Source organism: Astyanax mexicanus, chromosome 12 (genome assembly GCF_023375975.1).
Source record: "Astyanax mexicanus isolate ESR-SI-001 chromosome 12, AstMex3_surface, whole genome shotgun sequence".
Taxonomy (NCBI): Eukaryota; Metazoa; Chordata; class Actinopteri; order Characiformes; family Acestrorhamphidae; genus Astyanax; species Astyanax mexicanus.
This window is the reverse complement of record NC_064419.1, coordinates 2,750,001-2,768,236: the sequence shown is the minus strand read 5'-3', so window position 1 is coordinate 2,768,236 and position 18,236 is coordinate 2,750,001. Positions and strand designations below refer to the sequence as shown.

Below are 18,236 nucleotides of genomic sequence, written 5' to 3'. Positions count from 1 at the left end.
CTTTCTATTTTTTTTTTTTTTTACAGATAGTATATATTATATATTGCATTGAAATACACAATACTGTGTTTTTTGCAGCCCCTTCATTGTACTGATTTATCCTGTGCATTCTGTTGTACATGAAAAGTGCATTTAATTTAAATATATTTTACAAGTACACTTAATATAGAAAAGTAAATATTGTTAGCATTGATAATATACATACTTAAAACAGATTAAATGTATTATTTTGGAGTATTGCAAATTAAGTATATATATTTTAATTGTAATTAACAATAGTTGAATTGTCACGCCTGGCCCTGTTTCCTGTCTGTCCTCGTGCCTGTGTTGTCCCACGTGACCCGTGCCCCTGTGTTTGCTGCCTGTGATTTTCCATTACCTCATGTCTCATTTGTAGCTCCACCCCTTCCCCAGGTTTTTCCACTCCCAGTGTGTTTCCTGTTTAGTTATATAGACTTCCTCTGTCACTTGTCCTCTGTCGGTCTTTGCACTGTCTCCTGTTGTTCGTCTCATTCTCTGTGTTTCGTAGTTTCTCAGTGTTTCCTTGTTCCTCGTAGCCTTTAGCTCTCTTCCCTTGTTATTTTGTTCCTAGTTTAGTAGTTATTCCCTGTTTAAGTTCTTAGCTCTATTTAGTTTCTTGTCTACTCCCTTGCCCTGTCTAGCTTTAGTTATTAGTTTATTTCTTTGTTTATCTACTCCCGCTTTGTTTGTTAGTTATTATCTATCTAGTTTAGTTCCTTATTGTTTTCCTCGTTTGTTTTTGTCAGCCTCCCTATTTGTTTGTAGTATATATTTATCTTCCTGTTTATTCTGTTATTTTCTAGTTCCCTGTGTTTTCCCTAGTTTATTCCCTTGCCCTGTTTTAGTTTATCCTGCCTAGTTTTATAGTCTCCCCGTTTGTTTATCTTTAGTACCTCTTGTTTGTTTGTTAGTTTTAGCTCGCCTCTGTTTCTTGTTTTTCTTTGTTTCTTGTTTACTTGTTTATTTGTTTATATTTATTTAATAAATTCGCCCTACCTGTGAATACGTCCGCCTCCTCGTCTCTCTGCCTGGGTCAAACCCTGACATGAATACAACTTTAAAGCATTAAGTTGTGTATTCGAGTGCTTTCTTTTCGTTCAACTTTTGCAAACTTCTGTATATTTATATATATGTTTTTAAAGATAATATATTGTATGCACCTTAAGCAGTATTTAATGTATGTTGCTGTGTTTTTCAGGCTCTCCTGTGTGTTCTTTCCCCATGTGTTCCCCTACACCTTGCCCTGTGTGTTTCTCTCGTGTCTCCGCCTCAGTCTTTAGTGTTTTTTTTTTTCATTTTGTAGCTCCGCCCCCTTGTTAACTATCCCCAGGTGTTTCCTGTTTCTTTTCTGTGAGTTGTATAGCCCCTTTGTTTCAGCGTCTCTGGTTGGTTCGTGTACGTGTTTAATGTATTATAGGTTGCTTTGTTTCTTGTTTTTCTCTCTGGACTTTTTTATTCTGTGTTTATTCCAGTAGTTGTGTCTGTTTGTGTATCTTGCGTTTGAGTTTAAGCTTTTGTATGTTGTATATTTTCACAGGAAGTGTTAAAGCCAAGCTGACGGATCCTAGAAAGAAGTGCGCTGGAAAAGCGGAGCTGTTTTATTCAGGGATGTGGCATTCGGTGTGCTCAGATGCTTCCAGTGCATTTCAGAACACCATCTGCAAAACCTTGGGCTGTGGAAATGTCCTGAATTTCACCCAGAGCGGGAATAAGGAACCAGGAGTCTCGAAGATCACTTGTAAAAATGAGAACATCACCTCGTGTACTGTTCTGAAAAGCTGTTCTGTTGGTCATCTCGAATGTGAAGGTATTTCTTTTCTATTTATCTGCTGTTGTCAAAAATTACAGCTGTGTAATTTTCTTGAGAAGAAGCTGGGGATATTGTGTGCATCATGACAATATATTGCAACCGTAAGGCACTTTTTTTTTTTTTTTGCTGTTTTGCCTAATTAAAGGGGCGTGCTCTGGTTGAAAATCGCTGTCCAATGAAACACAACATCTCCAAGTATCTCTATTTTCGTCTATTTTTAGATAACTACCTTATTTCAACAAACCAACTGTCCTTAATACTGTGTTAACATTTCTTGATGTATTTTATAATAGAAAAAAATATATATACAATGACTTCTATTGAGTTAAGAAGGTTTTTTCTCTCTCCTGTAATCTCTAAAAATTGCTGTTTTGGATTTTGTTTTTCATCTGTTTTTCATTGGACATCAATGCTAGCCTCTGTACTGTATTTTACACACTATGAGGCGTAAGCGACAACAGTAGTAAGGAACAAGTATGTTACAAAACTGTAGTTCTCTGTAGCTAGAGAGCAAACAAGCTAAGAAGCTAACAGGCTAAAACTAGCACTCAGGCTGAACATACGCACACAGCGAGTCGTCCATCCGCCCCCCCCCCCACCCCCCTATATCCACCTCACACACACAAACACTGGGTGTTGTTTGGTAGCTGCTGAATGTAGGGTTGCCACCCTTCTTTATTTTGCAATTGAATTTTGCGCCCCGTATTGAACCAATATGTGAAGCACTCTGTTCTTTTTTTCCATAAATGTCCATAAATCATATACATTGTTTGGTGGGCGTTTTTTTTTTTTATTTCTAAAAGGTGGCAACCCTAGCTGAATGTAAATGCTATGAAAATGCAGCTTGTATGTAATTTAGTTACTTTTAAAATCAAGTAATCCATGAAGTAACTAAGTTACTTTTTAAATGAGTATTTAGTACTTTTTTGCGTCTAATGCTGCTTTCTCTTCCTAGCCTGGAGAAGGCTGCTCATCACCACGGATCACGCCTGTTCCGGTAGAGTCTACGCCGAGTCTAAGCAGGGTCCGCATGGTGTGAGTAGAGAGGGCTGGAGCGAGACGGAGGGTGAAAAGCTGTGCGATTATCTGCAGTGTAAGAGGTACAGAGGTTACAATGATCACCCGCTGCAGCACAACCTTACAACCTACCCGCTGTGGAATAAAAGCTACAACTGCAGAAATTCCTCCAAGGATATCTGGGACTGTGAGGTCGAAAAAGAACCCACAATGCTCCAGCAGCTTGAAATTAACTGCGACGGTAAGCAACATTTTCCTTTTAAAACTGATTCAAATTCTTTAAAACGGCCACAAATGGAAACGGTCCATCTACAGCACTGCTGTGAAGTCATGGTCCTCAATCCTGGTCCTGTAGAGCATCTATAACTGAGCATATAGGAGCTCTTCGGAGTTATTAACTGTAATTATTAATTATAGACTGTAGTCCTGTATCTGTTTCTCTGCATACTTTGTCATAATTATCCTCCTTTTATTCTGTTCCTCAATGGTCAGGACACTACAGGACTGGATCGGATACTGCAGCAGTGCTGCTGGATGTTTTAAACACTGTGTTTAATCACTCACTACTAGAGCTTATATAAGTATTATCCTTACTGAAAACGCAAGAAATAACTAAAACTAAAAAGTGAAAAAAACATTTTTGTTGACTGAAACAAATACAAACGGCAATTAAAAGGAAAAAAAAAACATAACTTACTGGAACTGTATTGTGTGTCTATGAAACTAACTAAAACAAATTTCAATTACTGATAGAATACCCTGCGTTTTCGTGATTTTTATGTTTGTCAAGCACTGTTTCCTTTTTACTGAGCGCGGTGTTGTGCCCGATTCTGAGGAGAGTCACATTTGGCACAACAGTAGCAGCGTGCGGCTCGCGCTAGCCACGAAATAACGACAGAAAAACCTGAGAAAGCTGCAGAATGGGATTAGAATATAAGCGATAGAGAAATAAAATCACGTGTTCTGTAGTGAAACAGGAGATATTGTGGAATAAACACCACACAGCTAAAAATACCTGTGAGTAGCTCATACACCTGAACATCCCACACGGAAAGATGAACTGATAAATCTCTCTCTCTCTCTCTCTCTCTTTCTCTCTCTCACTCAGTCATAGTTAGTAATTTTGGTGAAAATTAGCGAAACCTGTAGAGTTTATTGAGTTTATTGAGTTTGTTTATGTGTTTATAATAGTTTTGAAATGTTTACTATAGTTTAATTCTATTTTGTTTTCACTTTTTCTACTCCAATTCAGTTAGTTTTTTTTAAAAACTAACTGAATTGGAGGAGAAAAAGTGAAAACAAAATAGAATTAAACTATAGTAAACATTTCAAAACTATTATAACCTTGTAAGTTACAAGTTAAACTGTTTAAAAAAGTTGCAGCAGTTAGAACGTTATAATCACGGAGGTCTTGTATCAGTGATCACAGGACGCTGCCCTCAGGACGCCGTTGGTGGACTGTCCTCAGTCCAGCAGTGACTCTGAGGTGGTGTTTAAAAACCCCAGCAACACCGCCACCATATCAGTGTCGCTGCAGTACTGACAAATTGACCAATACGCCTAGTGACCAATAGGGTGAAAGGCAATTAACAAAGTACTGTATGCAGAGCATTTGATACAGGACTACAGTTTGGTACAGTCTTAAACTACACAACAATCTGATATAGTCAGTGGAGCTATGAAATATTAATAAATATGTTGGGGCTGTGGAAACAAGGAGGTGGTCACAATGTTATGGTTGATCAGTGTATTAATCAGATACTTAATGTTCAATCAAATAGACTTTATTTGTTTTTTGCAAATATTCACTCATTTTAAATTTGATGCCAGCAACATGTTCCAAAGAAGTTCAGAAATAATCAATATTTGGTGGAATAACCCTGGTTGGTTTTTAATGACAGTTTTTAATTCATCTTGGCATCATGTTCTCCTCCTCCACCAGTCTTACACACTTTTTTTGCTTTTGGAGAACTTTATGCTGCTTTACTCCTGGTGCAAAAATCCAAGCAGTTCAGTTTGGTGGTTTGATGGCTTGTGATCGTCCTTGTTCTTCTTGATTATGTTTTAGAGGTTTTCAATTAGGTAAAATCAAAGAAACGCATCATTTTGAAATTGTCTTTGTAGTGTAAAAGGAACTTCCATGAATTAAGAGTGTTAATGTGTTACTGTGTGTTTCTTTAGGTGAACCTGATATAACACTGGAGGGAAATTGTACAGGTCAAGTGATAATAAACAGACACGAGCGTGTTTGTTGGGAACCGCAGAACACAGGACGTGTCCTCAATGAGCTCTGTCAACAGCTGAAATGTTCATCCTTCTTAATGTCGTGGGAAAATAAAACTGTTCAGAGCGGGCACAGCTTTAAATGCAACGGCAACGAGAACAACCTGTGGCAGTGCAGCTCCAGTAACAAGACTTGTGGCAGCGTTCTCTCTTTGGCCTGTGCAGGTAAACCTATACTTCTCAAAACACTGCAGAGCAATTTAATGAAATACATGTTTTCTAAAGTATATATTTATAGTTATTTCCAAATGCTAAACTTTGCGTTTAAGGGTGCATTCACACCTTCACTTTTTGGTCTGACTCTAGGGGAACTACCTTACACAAGTGAGTCTATTTTCACGCCTGCATCATTCAAATAAAATAAAACAAAATAACATAAAAAAAGGTACTCGTGAACATATCTATGCTGATGGGCAGATGTTCATTGCTACCTTGGCATGTGCCCAACAAGCAAACATCCCCGCTAGTAAAACACGCAGCAATGTACAAACCCATAGCGCATGCTTTTTGGCAGCTATGCAAACATTTACATCAACATTAATAAACAGAATTCAGGTCAGTTTCCTCTGCTGAGAAGTGTTGGACACGTTCAGGTTCAGGTAGCTGCGCCATTGAAATAGCAATCTGCCAAAAGTAGAGTGCACCTGGTTCTTACCGGGAATGAAAAATGGAAAGTGACACTGAGAGGCACTGTTGTTAAACTTTTTGTTGCACTTAACTTGTTTAACTTTCAGTTTATTTGTGATTTGAATTTTTTTTATAAAAAATGTATTTTGTTTATAATGAAATGAATAAATCTTCCAAAAAAAAAAACCTTGTGTGAAACCAAGGCAAACCAAGAGGAAATCACTCCAAATTTACACACTTTAGAGCAAATAATACGTGAAAAATTATACTGATTTTGCTTTACTTACCTAAGAATTTGGCTAGAAAAAGTATTTGAATCTGCATTTTGTATATGTGAATGAAATTGACTTTTGATAAACTTGATATATTTTACGATGTAATACATAAGTACAGCAGTGATTTTAACAATGCGTTTTATAATAACTTTCATTAATATATTTTAACTAATTATCAGTAGATATGAACAAAGCAAACAAATTTGAACAAAAATTAAAAAAAAAAAATTTAACATTAATAGCTAGTAAATCGCTAGTAAATACGGATTTTAAACCGGGCAAATGTTTATCAATTGCAGTTCATGTTACCAATACGTTCATTAGTATTCACAAATGCGATAACAACTTTCTATTTTCTTAAAATGAGAAAAATAACAGTTATTAATGATTATTATTAATATTATTATAGTTATTATAAAGTGTTACCACAGTTTTTTCTTTATCAAATTTTTTTTTCCCATTTATCCTTTTTCTCCCCAATATACGAGGCCAATTACCAAACCCACTCATTAGGACTCCCTCTATTACTAGTAATGCGTTAACATCAGGAGAGTGAAGACTAGCACATGCCTCCTCCGATACATTTGAATCAATCACTGCCTAATTTTCGCATTAGGCATTGCCGAGTAGCATCACAGGGCTAACGCTCGACTCGGTTCTGATACATCAGCTCACAGATGCAGCCTTGTGCTGCTGATCCACTTCACCCTATAGGAGTGATGAGGGGAAAGAAAAAGCGCCATCTACTGTACTGTACCCACCCAGAGAGAGCAAAGGCCAACTGTGCCAATTCTCTCAGGGCTCCGGTAGCTGATGGCAAGCTGCATGACTGGGATTCGAACCAGCAAACTTTCGTTCATAGTACTTCCAATCATTTGATCGCTGTGTTTTGCATTTGTGAGGTGTTAAAAAAATAAAATTTGCTGTTTAAAAAATTACTAGCATTAACATATAACAGTTTGTTTCTGTTTTATCAATGCTCTTTTCCAGATGCAGTACAATTCAGATTCACTGGGAACTGTGGAGGAAAACTTGAAGTAAACTACCGGGGAGAGTGGAAAACGGTGGGCTTTAAGAGCAAAGACGATGCGGATGTGATATGCGAACACAAGCAATGTGGAAAAGCAGAATCCTTAATGGGCCCTTTTCCAACTACAGAAATATTATTTGAATGTGAAAACAGGGAGAACCATCCAAAGCATTGCATTAAAGTCTCCCCTGGAAATTACGAGACTACAGTCAGATGTGAAAGTAAGTTCTTCAGCTTCAGCTGAAAAAGAAAGCTGAAAGTTATGTTGTATATTTTTTAAATCATACCAAATTTAATTGAAAAACCTGATTGAGTGATTAAACTGTATGTAAATTGTAAAAATAAAAATAATAAGGCTAAATTACGATGATGCAGAGACTGATCACAGAGCATTTTTGAGCTAACTCAACTGGTGACACTTTATGTTTAAGAGATGTCTCATCTAATCAGTAATGTTAATTAACAATAGTTTATTGTTAATACATTATTAAAAAGAAATTGCAAAATTTGTATGTATATAATTTTTTGTAAATAATAATGAATTGAGACATATTAGGAATATATCGTCACTGTCCAATGAAAAACACTTCAACATCTGCAAAACAGCTACTTTACAGGAGAGAGAAAAAACTTTGTAAACTTTCAATGGAAGTCAATGTAAAAAGAGTTTATTTCAGGTCATTTTGAAGTTGAGTTTCTATTGGTCCGTTCATCAAGAAATTTTGGCACAGTGTAAGAGACAGTCTGTCTGTTCGAATTATGTAGTAAATCAAAAGTCGAGAAAATTGTAAAAAAATGTAGATAAGTGTTTTTCATTGGACAGCGAGGATATACATTATTAAGTCTTCAAATAAAATAAAAAAATAATAAAGTTTAGTTAGTAAGTAAATCTAGTTGTGGCTCCTCCCCCTCTCTTCATTACTTCTTAGACCTAAAAAAAACGTACAGAACTTTTATAGGGTGGCGCAACTGTCTAACTGCTTGTTTGTGAAGAGAGTCAGAAGGTCATGTGTTTAAATCCTATCAAAAAAATCACAGCCTTCTGTGGTAAGAATTCTGAAAATAGAAAGCTTTCCTTATCTTATGTGGGAGCTGAAACCTGCAGATATGAATAAGTGGTAAATTTAAAATATGTTTCAGCCCAATTACAAATGATTTTGAGGCTCAACTCAATATATATATATATATTACTTACTAAACTCAGATGCAGAAGTGAAACTTGGTTAACCCTGGTGAAAACAACAACAACAACAACAACAAAAAAACTTTATTGTACTTAAAACATATTGAGAAATGTCATAGTATGCGGTAAAAAACAGATTTATGTTCTTACTTAAAATATATTAAAAGTACATAAATATAATTTTCTTTCATCACAAGTTTGAAAATAAACTTTGATCAAGTACAATAAAGTGTATTTTAAATAAATAGACCACAATAAAATATACTTCTAAAATACTTATTTTCCTATATACTTCTGTACATTTTTAGCAAAGTCTGTTAAAAATAAATGTTACAGAATTTTACTTAAAGTACAATATATCAAGTAGCTTTTTAGAATTTTTGGAGCTTAAAAAAATCTAAAGTATATTTGCAACATGTTAAAAAATTGTAGTACAGTATATTAAAATATATTTGTATACACATAATAATGCTTAGTATGTTTTAATCTACTTTTTTTTTTACTATGTTTATGCTACGTGTCAGCTGTAAACTGATGATAGGAATAAACAGTTAATTAAAAGTATATTTCAGCTCAAACGAATGTTTTTGAGGCTCAACTCAATATATATTATTTACTTTACTGAGATGCAAATGAAAAGCTAAACAAAACTTGAATTAACTAAGTTGAGTTAACTCAAAAAGCACGTTTAATAAGTTCCCACATCATTTTACCTGTGTATCATAGTCTTTAATTCTGTTCTTTATTTTTTTAAATTCCAGAATATGTTCCTGTGGTTGTTGTTCCTGCACCAAACACAGCACTAATTGTGGGTCTGGTGATTGGTCTGTTGTTCCTGCTGCTGGCCATTATTATTGGGATTTGGCAAAGAAAAACATTACTCGCCATGTGTAAGTATATCAATACATCATCAAATAGCCTTAATTTTTAATGTAAGATATTTAATTTACAGTAAAATCTGTAATCTAAAGCACCAATCAGTGTTGTTATAGCTGTCACACGTTACATAAAGTCATGTCATTTTAATTCCATATACAGTAAAACAAACCAAACCAAAACTCTTAAAAACATATAAATAAATATTTAATAAATATGTTTAAGGTACCCACTAGGGCTGGGTACAAACTAATCGAATCAAATGTTTTATTGCAATTTTTTATTGCAAATTGAATAAAAGAGATTATACATCTTCACATATATAAGCTTCTAGAGAACTCTTTTTACTCATATATATTGTTCATATATATATATACAGTTGTGTTCAAAAGTTTACATACACTTGTAAAAAAACATAATGTTATGGCTGTCTTGAGTTTTCAATAAGTTCTACAACTCTTATTTTTCTGTGATAGAGTGATCGGAACACATACATGTTTGTCACAAAAAACAGTCATAAAATTTGGTTCTTTCATAAATTTATTATGGGTCTGCTGAAAATGTCACCAAATCTGCTGGGTCAAAAATATACATACAGCAACAAAATTTGTCAATTTTGGTGATGTAGCGAGTTGTGTCAATCAAATTAGCTTCATGTCATGGCCTCTTCACTTCTTGTAAGTGATTCTGACTACAGCTGTTGACTTCTCATGAGCCCATTTAAATAGGGCTCATTTGACCCAGTGATTAGACTCAGCTACAAAAGCTACAATGGGAAAGTCAAAGGAACTCAGTGTGGATCTGAAAAAGCGAATTATTGACTTGAACAAGTCAGGGAAGTCCCTTGGAGCCATTTCAAAGCAGCTACAGGTCCCAAGAGCAACTGTGCAGACAATTATACGCAAGTATAAAGTGCATGGAACAGTTGTGTCACTGCCACGATCAGGAAGAAAACGCAAGCTATCACATGCTGCCGAGAGGAGATTGGTCAGGATGGTCAAGAGTCAACCAAGAATCACCAAGAAGCAGGTCTGCAAGGATTTGGAAGCTGATGGAACACAGGTGTCAGTCTCCACAGTCAAGCGTGTTTTACATCGCCATGGACTGAGAGGCTGCCGTGCAAGAAAGAAGCCCTTGCTCCAGAAAAGGCACCTTAAGACTCGGCTGAAGTTTGCTGCTGATCACATGGACAAAGATAAAACCTTCTGGAGGAAAGTTCTCTGGTCAGACGAAACAAAAATTGAGCTGTTTGGCCACAACACCCAGCAATATGTTTGGAGGAGAAAAGGTGAGGCCTTTAATCCCAGGAACACCATGCCTACTGTCAAGCATGGTGGTGGTAGTATTATGCTCTGGGGATGTTTTGCTGCCACTGGAACTGGTTCTTTGCAGAAAGTAAATGGGATAATGAAGAAGGAGGATTACCTCCAAATTCTGCAGGAAAACTTAAAACCATCAGCCCGAAGGTTGGGTCTTGGGCGCAGTTGGGTGTTCCAACAAGACAATGACCCAAAACACACATCAAAAGTGGTAAAGGAATGGCTAAACCAGGCTAGAATTAAGGTTTTAGAATGGCCTTCCCAAAGTCCTGACTTAAACCCCATTGAGAACATGTGGACAGTGCTAAAGAAACGGGTTCATGCAAGAAAACCATCACATTTAGCTGAACTGCACCAATTCTGTCAAGAAGAGTGGTCAAACATTCGACCTGAAGCTTGCCAGGAGCTTGTGGATGGCTACCAAAAGCGCCTAGTTGCCGTGAAAATGGCCAAGGGACATGTAACCAAATACTAATGTTGCTGTATGTATATTTTTGACCCAGCAGATTTGGTGACATTTTCAGCAGACCCATAATAAATTTATGAAAGAACCAAATTTTATGACTGTTTTTTGTGACAAACATGTATGTGTTCCGATCACTCTATCACAGAAAAATAAGAGTTGTAGAACTTATTGAAAACTCAAGACAGCCATAACATTATGTTTTTTTACAAGTGTATGTAAACTTTTGACCACAACTGTATATATATATATATATATATATATATATGTAGAATATTAAGATAATTTCCCTATTACCCACTAAAATGATTTTAAAAGCAACTATAAATATATTGTAGAGATTATATTACATATAGTAAGTTTTAAATATATATTTTATTATTTGTATAATCTTTGCTTATATTTTATACTTTCATATTTTTTATTCTGTTTTTTTCACATTTTACTTAAACTGCTTTAGGTAATTAAACTGCTTTGAGTAGTTAAAGGTCTGTATTCTGTCTGTACTGAGAGGTTGTAGCGTGTACTGTTATGGGGATAGAATTAAACCTGGAATATATATTTTATAAAACTAATCAACCACTAGATGGAAATCTTGTTTCTGTTTGCTGAGGCAGGCTGTCATGTTCCTCATGAGTTCTGTGTCCGAAGGGAGTTTTACAGCCAGTTTGTGTTAATAATAATAATCCTTCCTTTATAAGTAAAACAGAAAATAAGAAATGTCTAAAAAAAAAAAAAAAAAAAAAAAAAAAAAGCTTTCAGACCTCAAATAATGCAAAGAAAACAAGTTCATATTTATAAAATAAGTTTTAAGAGTTCAGAAATAATCAATATTTGTTGGAATAACCCTGGTGGTTTTTAATCACAGTTTTTGCATCTTGGCATCATGTTCTCCTCCACCAGTCTTACACACTGCTTTTGGATATCTTTATGCCACTGTGTCCGTTTACAAAATCATTTATCATCAAAACATTTTTTTCTTTTTTTTTGCAGTAAGACTGCGGCCTGCTGGGAAAGACGAGGATGTGGAGCTCAGCAGTAATGAAATGCAGGACTTAAATGAGAGAAACGACACGGGTAAAGAGAGTGTTTTCTGTGTATAGAATTAAAAAAAAAGGTTAGATAATTCCACTGTCGATATTAATTTAGCATTCCTTTTGTATTGCAGCAAAGTTGTTTAAATTTCATACAAACACTATGTAATATCATACATATATATATAATTATATTTAAATTATATTTATTCACATTATATTTCATTTTTTTTCACTTTCTATATTTGTTCTTAAAGTTTGAAATGTTTTAAAAATATATTTAGGCATTTCTATTGTTCCTTCATGCCATCAGTGACATTCCCATTCCCTACTGCATTTTCAGCACTTATTAATATTAATAATAATGTGTAATTATGTTATATATATATATTTTTAATACACTTCACAAACTGTTCAACACATATTTTTTCCTTATAAACTAGATTTGCACGAGAGAAAGTCCTCTATGTTTGAAATTGACAACTATGAAGAAGTTGATCCCATCATGAACCAAGAGGACGAAGAGTCCAAAAACCAAGGTGCTCTTTAAAGTTCAATTCCACCGTAGAAACACACATTTCTTACACTGATGTGTAAACCCTGGTTTTTAATCACATACATGTTTTCATGCATCTTGGCATCATGTTCTCCTCCTCCACCAGTCTTACACACTGCTTTTGGATAACTTTATGCTGCTTTACTCCTGGTGCAAAAATTCAAGCAGTTCAGTTTGATTATATTCCAGAGGTTTTTAATTGGGTAAAATCAAAGAAACTCGTCATTTTTAGTGGTCTTTCTTTTTTTCCAGAGTTGTATTTATAATATATCATTAATTTAATGTATAGTGTTTAATAATGTGTGTGTTGGTTTGTGGTGAAACAGAGCTGCAGCCTGATGAAGAAGAGGGAGGGAGTGGCGGCTCCTCTATGACTGAATATGATGATGTGGAGGAAAGAAATGAAAAACCAATCAGATTTGAAGACAGCAGCCCTGCTGAACCCCTCCTACCTCCCAGACCACCAAACCTACTGGGTATTTACAAAACCATGTGTAGCCAGCTATTGTGTGTGTGTGTGTGTGTGTGTGTGCGTGCAGGTGCAGGGGGCGTGAACGAGTTACGTCATTAACTAGGGCGCCAGCATTAGCGAGTCAGTGTGGTCCTGCAGGCACTTATATACGCACCTATAGGGGGTCCTATTGAAGTTAGCACTGTGTGGCTAAGCTAACGCGAGTAGCAGCGTGGGCTGGAGACGATTCTCTGAGCTAGTGAAGTACTCAGTGAGAACAGGAGCGCCCGAGGCTGAGCGACTGTGAGTGGCTATAAATAGCAACAGTCTGTGTTTGTGCCTGGTGACGTGATATAAGAGCTCTTGGCTAAGCTGCTTGTTAATTCCTGCTTATCCTGACTAACTTTGAAGGTATTTTTGATCAGAGGTTTAAAGCTGCTACCCTGTCCATGGGCGAAGTTAGCATTCCACCTTGAGTTAAGTGAGAGCCACAGTTCCAGTGGTTGCCAGTTGCTGTTTTCTGCTCTTTTTTGTATTTCTTTTTTTTATTTTTTTTGTTTATTCTACCATAAATTTTGTAGCACTAAGTGTATTAACTGCTCAGGTATTTTTAAGTATTGTGGTTTTTAACTATGTGCTCTGTATAGACTCTAGCCTATTTGTAACCATGTGGTACAATTAGTCAATTTTAGCTGTGGCTATAATTGTTACTGGGACTGGGGGTTTGGAGTCAACCATATTCGGCTAAGTCCTGTTCACTAGAAGTGTGATTCTTTTTTTTTGTACTTAGTTTATTTTATTTTTAAGTTTGCTGTGCAGTGATTAAGTAAACTTTATTCACGTGTGTTCTTTTGGTCCTATTGGATTGACTTCATATTTCTCCATACCCTGGACCCAATGGTCATGGGTAAATTGTGATTTTCTTAAATTTTTATATATATATTTCCTCTCACCCAATAAATGAAACTGACAGTAGATTTGACTTTGGTACGGTTTTAAATAAATCATTGTATTTTGTACTACAGTCAAGTTCTTGTGTCTTATTTGAGAGTTCCCCTTACTCTAAATAAAATAAGTAATTTAAGGGGTGGCGTAGTCTGGTAACCCCTAGTTAGGGGGCGCCACAATCTGGCGTAGTCGGCAGGATCGAACTATTTTTAAGTTACTTTCTTGTTTTCCTGTCAGTTTATTTATGAAGGTGTGAGTAGAGTTTTGAGCAGTGTTAGCGTGATTTAAAAAAAAAAAAAAAAAAAAATTTTTGGTATAGAAAACAGCAGCTGGCATCCCAACACAGAGGGCCCTATCCGCAAGGAATCCACATGGAAGAAGAGCTGCAGAGGCTACGGGAGCAAGTGGGACAGCTCCAAACTGCAAATGAGAGACTTTCTAGGTCACAAAATGGAGGTACTGGGGATAACTTTAGAGACAATGAAACCCCATCTGTACGGCGGGAACAGGCCTTTTACTTACCTAGAGAAAGGAAATGTCCTAAATTCTCTGGTTCAACAGCTGCTGGGGCCCATTCAGTGGAGGAATGGGTTGAGGAGGCACAAAGTTGTATAAGGTCTAGACACCTGTCTGTTTTAGATAAAGCTATGTTTTTATATGACCATTTGGAGGGTGAGGCTCGTAATGAAATAAAGTATCGGCCTACTGCAAGCAGAGAAAACCCAGAGGAGATTATTAGTATTTTAAAGGAGGTATATGGGTGTACTAAGTCCTATGTGTATTGGCAACAGCGTTTTTTTGATCGTAAACAAAGGGAGAATGAGTCTTTGTTTGAATTTTCTCATGCTCTAATGGAACTCATGGACAGAGTAAAGCAGTGTAAAACTGATGCTATCCCAAATTCTGGTGAAGTTTTAAGGGACCAATTTTGCGAGAATGTTAGGGACCATACGTTACGTAGAGAGCTCAAAAGACTAGTGCGGGATAATGGGGATATATCTCTCTTAGGGGTTAGGCGGGAGGCTATTAGGTGGATGGAGGAGGGCCAGTCAGGTCGGGATCGGGGTCAGCGTGCTGTACCACGCAATAGTGAAGTTCAGTTTGTGCCCCAGTGTGAGGCTACTATTGCTCAAACTTCTGAATTGGCAGACTTAAAAGAGATGGTCTTAAGACAGCAAGCCCAACTTGATATGTTGGTCCAACATTTTCGCCCTTCTAGCAGTAGTGCTTCAGGTTTTACATCTAGAAACAATCGCTTTAGACGTACTCCGGATGGCCAGCCTATTTGTCTTAGGTGTGATGGATCAGGTCACATTGCCCGTCACTGCCGAGCCGCGCCTCCTCAGAGTACTAATAGGCCTAATCCTATAACCCCCCGTAGCAATTCCACTGTGCAGTCGGAAAACTAGAACTCCCCAGTGTGCAGAGCCACACACTGGGATCAGAAGGGTCTGGCTCAGTCACTAACCGCCCTTCGTATAGTCAGCTAGTTGGGAATTGTCCAGTACTAGATGTACACATGGGTGGGATAGCAGTCTCCTGCTTAATTGACACAGGGTCAATGGTTACTACTATAACGGAGAGTTTTTTTACTAAGCACTTTACACATTTGCAAAAGAAGGACTGTAGATGGTTAGGCCTTAAAGCAGCGAATGGGCTAGACATTCCATACATAGGTTACCTTGAACTTGATGTTGTGGTTTTGGGGCAGTGCATACCTGGGAGGGGGATTTTAATAGTGAAGGATCCTATGGATGTTGCTCTTCAGGGTCGTAAAGTAGAGACACCAGGCATTTTGGGAATGAATGTGCTGAGGGATTGTTACCAAACCCTGTTTGAACAGCATGGTCCTCAACTCTTTTGTTCTCCCCCAGTGCAGTCGGTGGTCCCGGCGGTGCGGCATGCTCTACGCCACTGTGAAAAGATGGACGCCATTTTGAATGCTGTCATGCCCTTCAAGGTTCGCGTTCACGGACAACTACCTGTGCGCATTGTTGCTGGTACTTTATCGATGGTTCCTGTTACATGCCCTCAGCTGGAATCAGTGGAGTTTCTTTTGGAGCCATTGGGTTCGCAAGATGGACACCTGCCTGAAGGTTTGCTTTTGTCCCCCACTTTGGTCTTGGCAAAGAAAGGTGTATTGTATGCCCCCATTGTTAACGTCAGTAATGCTGATGTGTGGCTTCCCCCTTGTCATGTAGTGGGCATCGTGCAAGCAGTTTCAGCAGTGTTGGTGGAAACAGAGTCAAGTGTCTTGGTGGAGTCTTCCTTTGAGGAGTGCTCGGCTTTCATATCCACTCAAAAAACAAGCATGTCCAACAATTCTTCTGATCAGATTCTAGTTAATCTTGAAGGACTGACCGAACAACAGGCTGTTCAGGCTAATGCCCTCTTTTCCAAGTATGGTAGTATCTTTTCTAAAAGTGATGGTGACTTGGGCTGTACTTCCTTGATCACCCATGAAATCCCGTTGGTAGATGATGTACCCGTGCGCCAGCCTTACCGTCGGATTGTTCCTTCCCAGTATGAAATGGTGAAAAACCACATCCAACAGTTACTGGACAGCAAGGTAATTAGGGAAAGTAGTAGCCCTTATTCTTCCCCTATCGTGCTTGTAACTAAGAAGGATGGAAGTCTTAGACTTTGCGTAGACTATAGGCAGTTGAATTCAAAGACTCGCCGGGACTCTTATCCACTTCCCAGAATAGAAGAATCCTTAGACGCATTATCTGGAGCAAGATGGTTTTCCACCCTTGATCTGGCAAGCGGGTACAACCAAGTTCCTGTGGCTGAAAAAGATAAATTTAAGACAGCTTTCTGCACCCCCTTTGGTCTATTCGAGTTTAATCGAATGCCGTTCGGATTGTGCAATGCACCTGGAACCTTCCAACGTCTTATGGAGCGAATGTTTGGTGACTGTCGTTACCAGTCCGTGCTTCTTTACCTCGATGATGTCGTGGTGTTCTCTGCCACTGTTGAACAACATCTGGAAAGGCTGGAAGAAGTATTTGCTCGGCTCCAGAAGCAGAAACTGAAAGTGAAACTGTCAAAGTGTCACTTCTTTCAACATCAAGTGAGCTACTTGGGCCATGTTGTCTCGGCTGAAGGGGTGGCAACTGATCCTGCAAAAATTGAAGTTGTTAAAGGGTGGGAGCGCCCTATTCATCTTGCTGAACTGCGCTCATTTCTTGGGTTTGCAAGTTATTACCGACGTTTTGTGGAGGGCTTTTCCAAGCTTGCAGCACCACTACACAACTTGGTTGGAAAGCTTAGTGGATCCCGACGGAAGGGGAAGACCCCCAAGACCTCTCTGGCCACAGCTTGGAGCGAAGACTGTGAAAAGGCGTTCCAGATGTTAAAAGCAAAACTTACCTCTGCTCCTGTTCTGGCTTATGCTGATTTTAACAAACCATTCATTCTTGAAGTGGATGCTAGCCATGGAGGCCTTGGAGCTGTGCTCTCACAAGAACAGAATGGAAAGGTGCGTCCAGTTGCCTTTGCTAGTAGAGGGCTAAGGCCCACGGAAAGAAACATGGACAACTACAGCTCAATGAAACTTGAGCTGCTTGCTGTGAAATGGGCTGTCACCGAGAAGTTCAGGGAATATTTGCTAGGTAACCATTTCACTATCTTTACAGATAACAACCCTTTGAGTTACTTGCAAACTGCTAAACTTGGTGCAGTTGAGCAGCGCTGGGCTTCCCAATTAGCATCTTTTAACTTCACGATTAAGTATCGACCTGGAAAGAGCAACCAAAATGCAGATGCCTTGTCCCGGCAGTACATAGAGCGTTTTGCAGTAGGGACGGGGGTTCCACCACAACTAGCGCTAGCCCCCTTGAGTGAACAGCCAAGTGGTTTCAGTGCCCAGTGCAGTGAACTGATTGCATTTCCAGGGCGCTCACCTCAAGACCTGAGCTTGTTGCAGAAAGCTGACCCAGTGATCAAACCAGTGTGGAAGTTTTATAGTGAAAGGCATTACCCAACTGCAGGAGAACGTGAAACTTTATCCAATGCTAGTAAAGCTCTGATGCGCCAGTGGGATAGGTTTGTGGAGAAAGAGGGCTTACTGTATCGTTTAGTCCGTCCACACGGTGGTGGACCAGAATATCTCCAGCTGCTCCTCCCCCAGTGTCTTCAAGAAGAAGTCCTGCGTAGTGTCCATAATGATCATGGGCACCAAGGTACCGAGCGAACACTTCAGCTATTGCGGAGCCGCTGTTTCTGGCCCAGCATGGGCCAGGATGTTGAAAAATGGTGCCACCAGTGCCAAAGATGCACACTGGGGAAAGCAATCCAGCCTAAGGTTCGGCCATACCGGGGCACTCTGCAAGCATCACAAC

General features: G+C 38.2%; 2 protein-coding genes across 2 annotated transcripts in view; one reads left to right on the top strand and one right to left on the bottom strand.

Moving 5' to 3' along the window:
* The window catches only part of si:dkey-8e10.3 (serine/threonine-protein kinase SBK1), a 426,835-nt gene that overhangs the window by 389,244 nt on the left and 19,355 nt on the right, over positions 1-18,236 (bottom strand). The gene's annotated exons all lie outside the window — the stretch shown is intronic.
* LOC103047788 (scavenger receptor cysteine-rich type 1 protein M160) overlaps positions 1-18,236 on the top strand; it is a 40,061-nt gene that overhangs the window by 17,395 nt on the left and 4,430 nt on the right. Inside the window, exons 10-17 of the mRNA XM_049486210.1 lie at positions 1,559-1,828; positions 2,787-3,089; positions 5,030-5,296; positions 7,024-7,284; positions 9,008-9,136; positions 11,898-11,981; positions 12,382-12,477; positions 12,821-12,970. Of these exons, the coding sequence (XP_049342167.1) occupies positions 1,559-1,828; positions 2,787-3,089; positions 5,030-5,296; positions 7,024-7,284; positions 9,008-9,136; positions 11,898-11,981; positions 12,382-12,477; positions 12,821-12,970 (1,560 nt within the window). The remainder of the gene's footprint in view (positions 1-1,558; positions 1,829-2,786; positions 3,090-5,029; positions 5,297-7,023; positions 7,285-9,007; positions 9,137-11,897; positions 11,982-12,381; positions 12,478-12,820; positions 12,971-18,236) is intronic.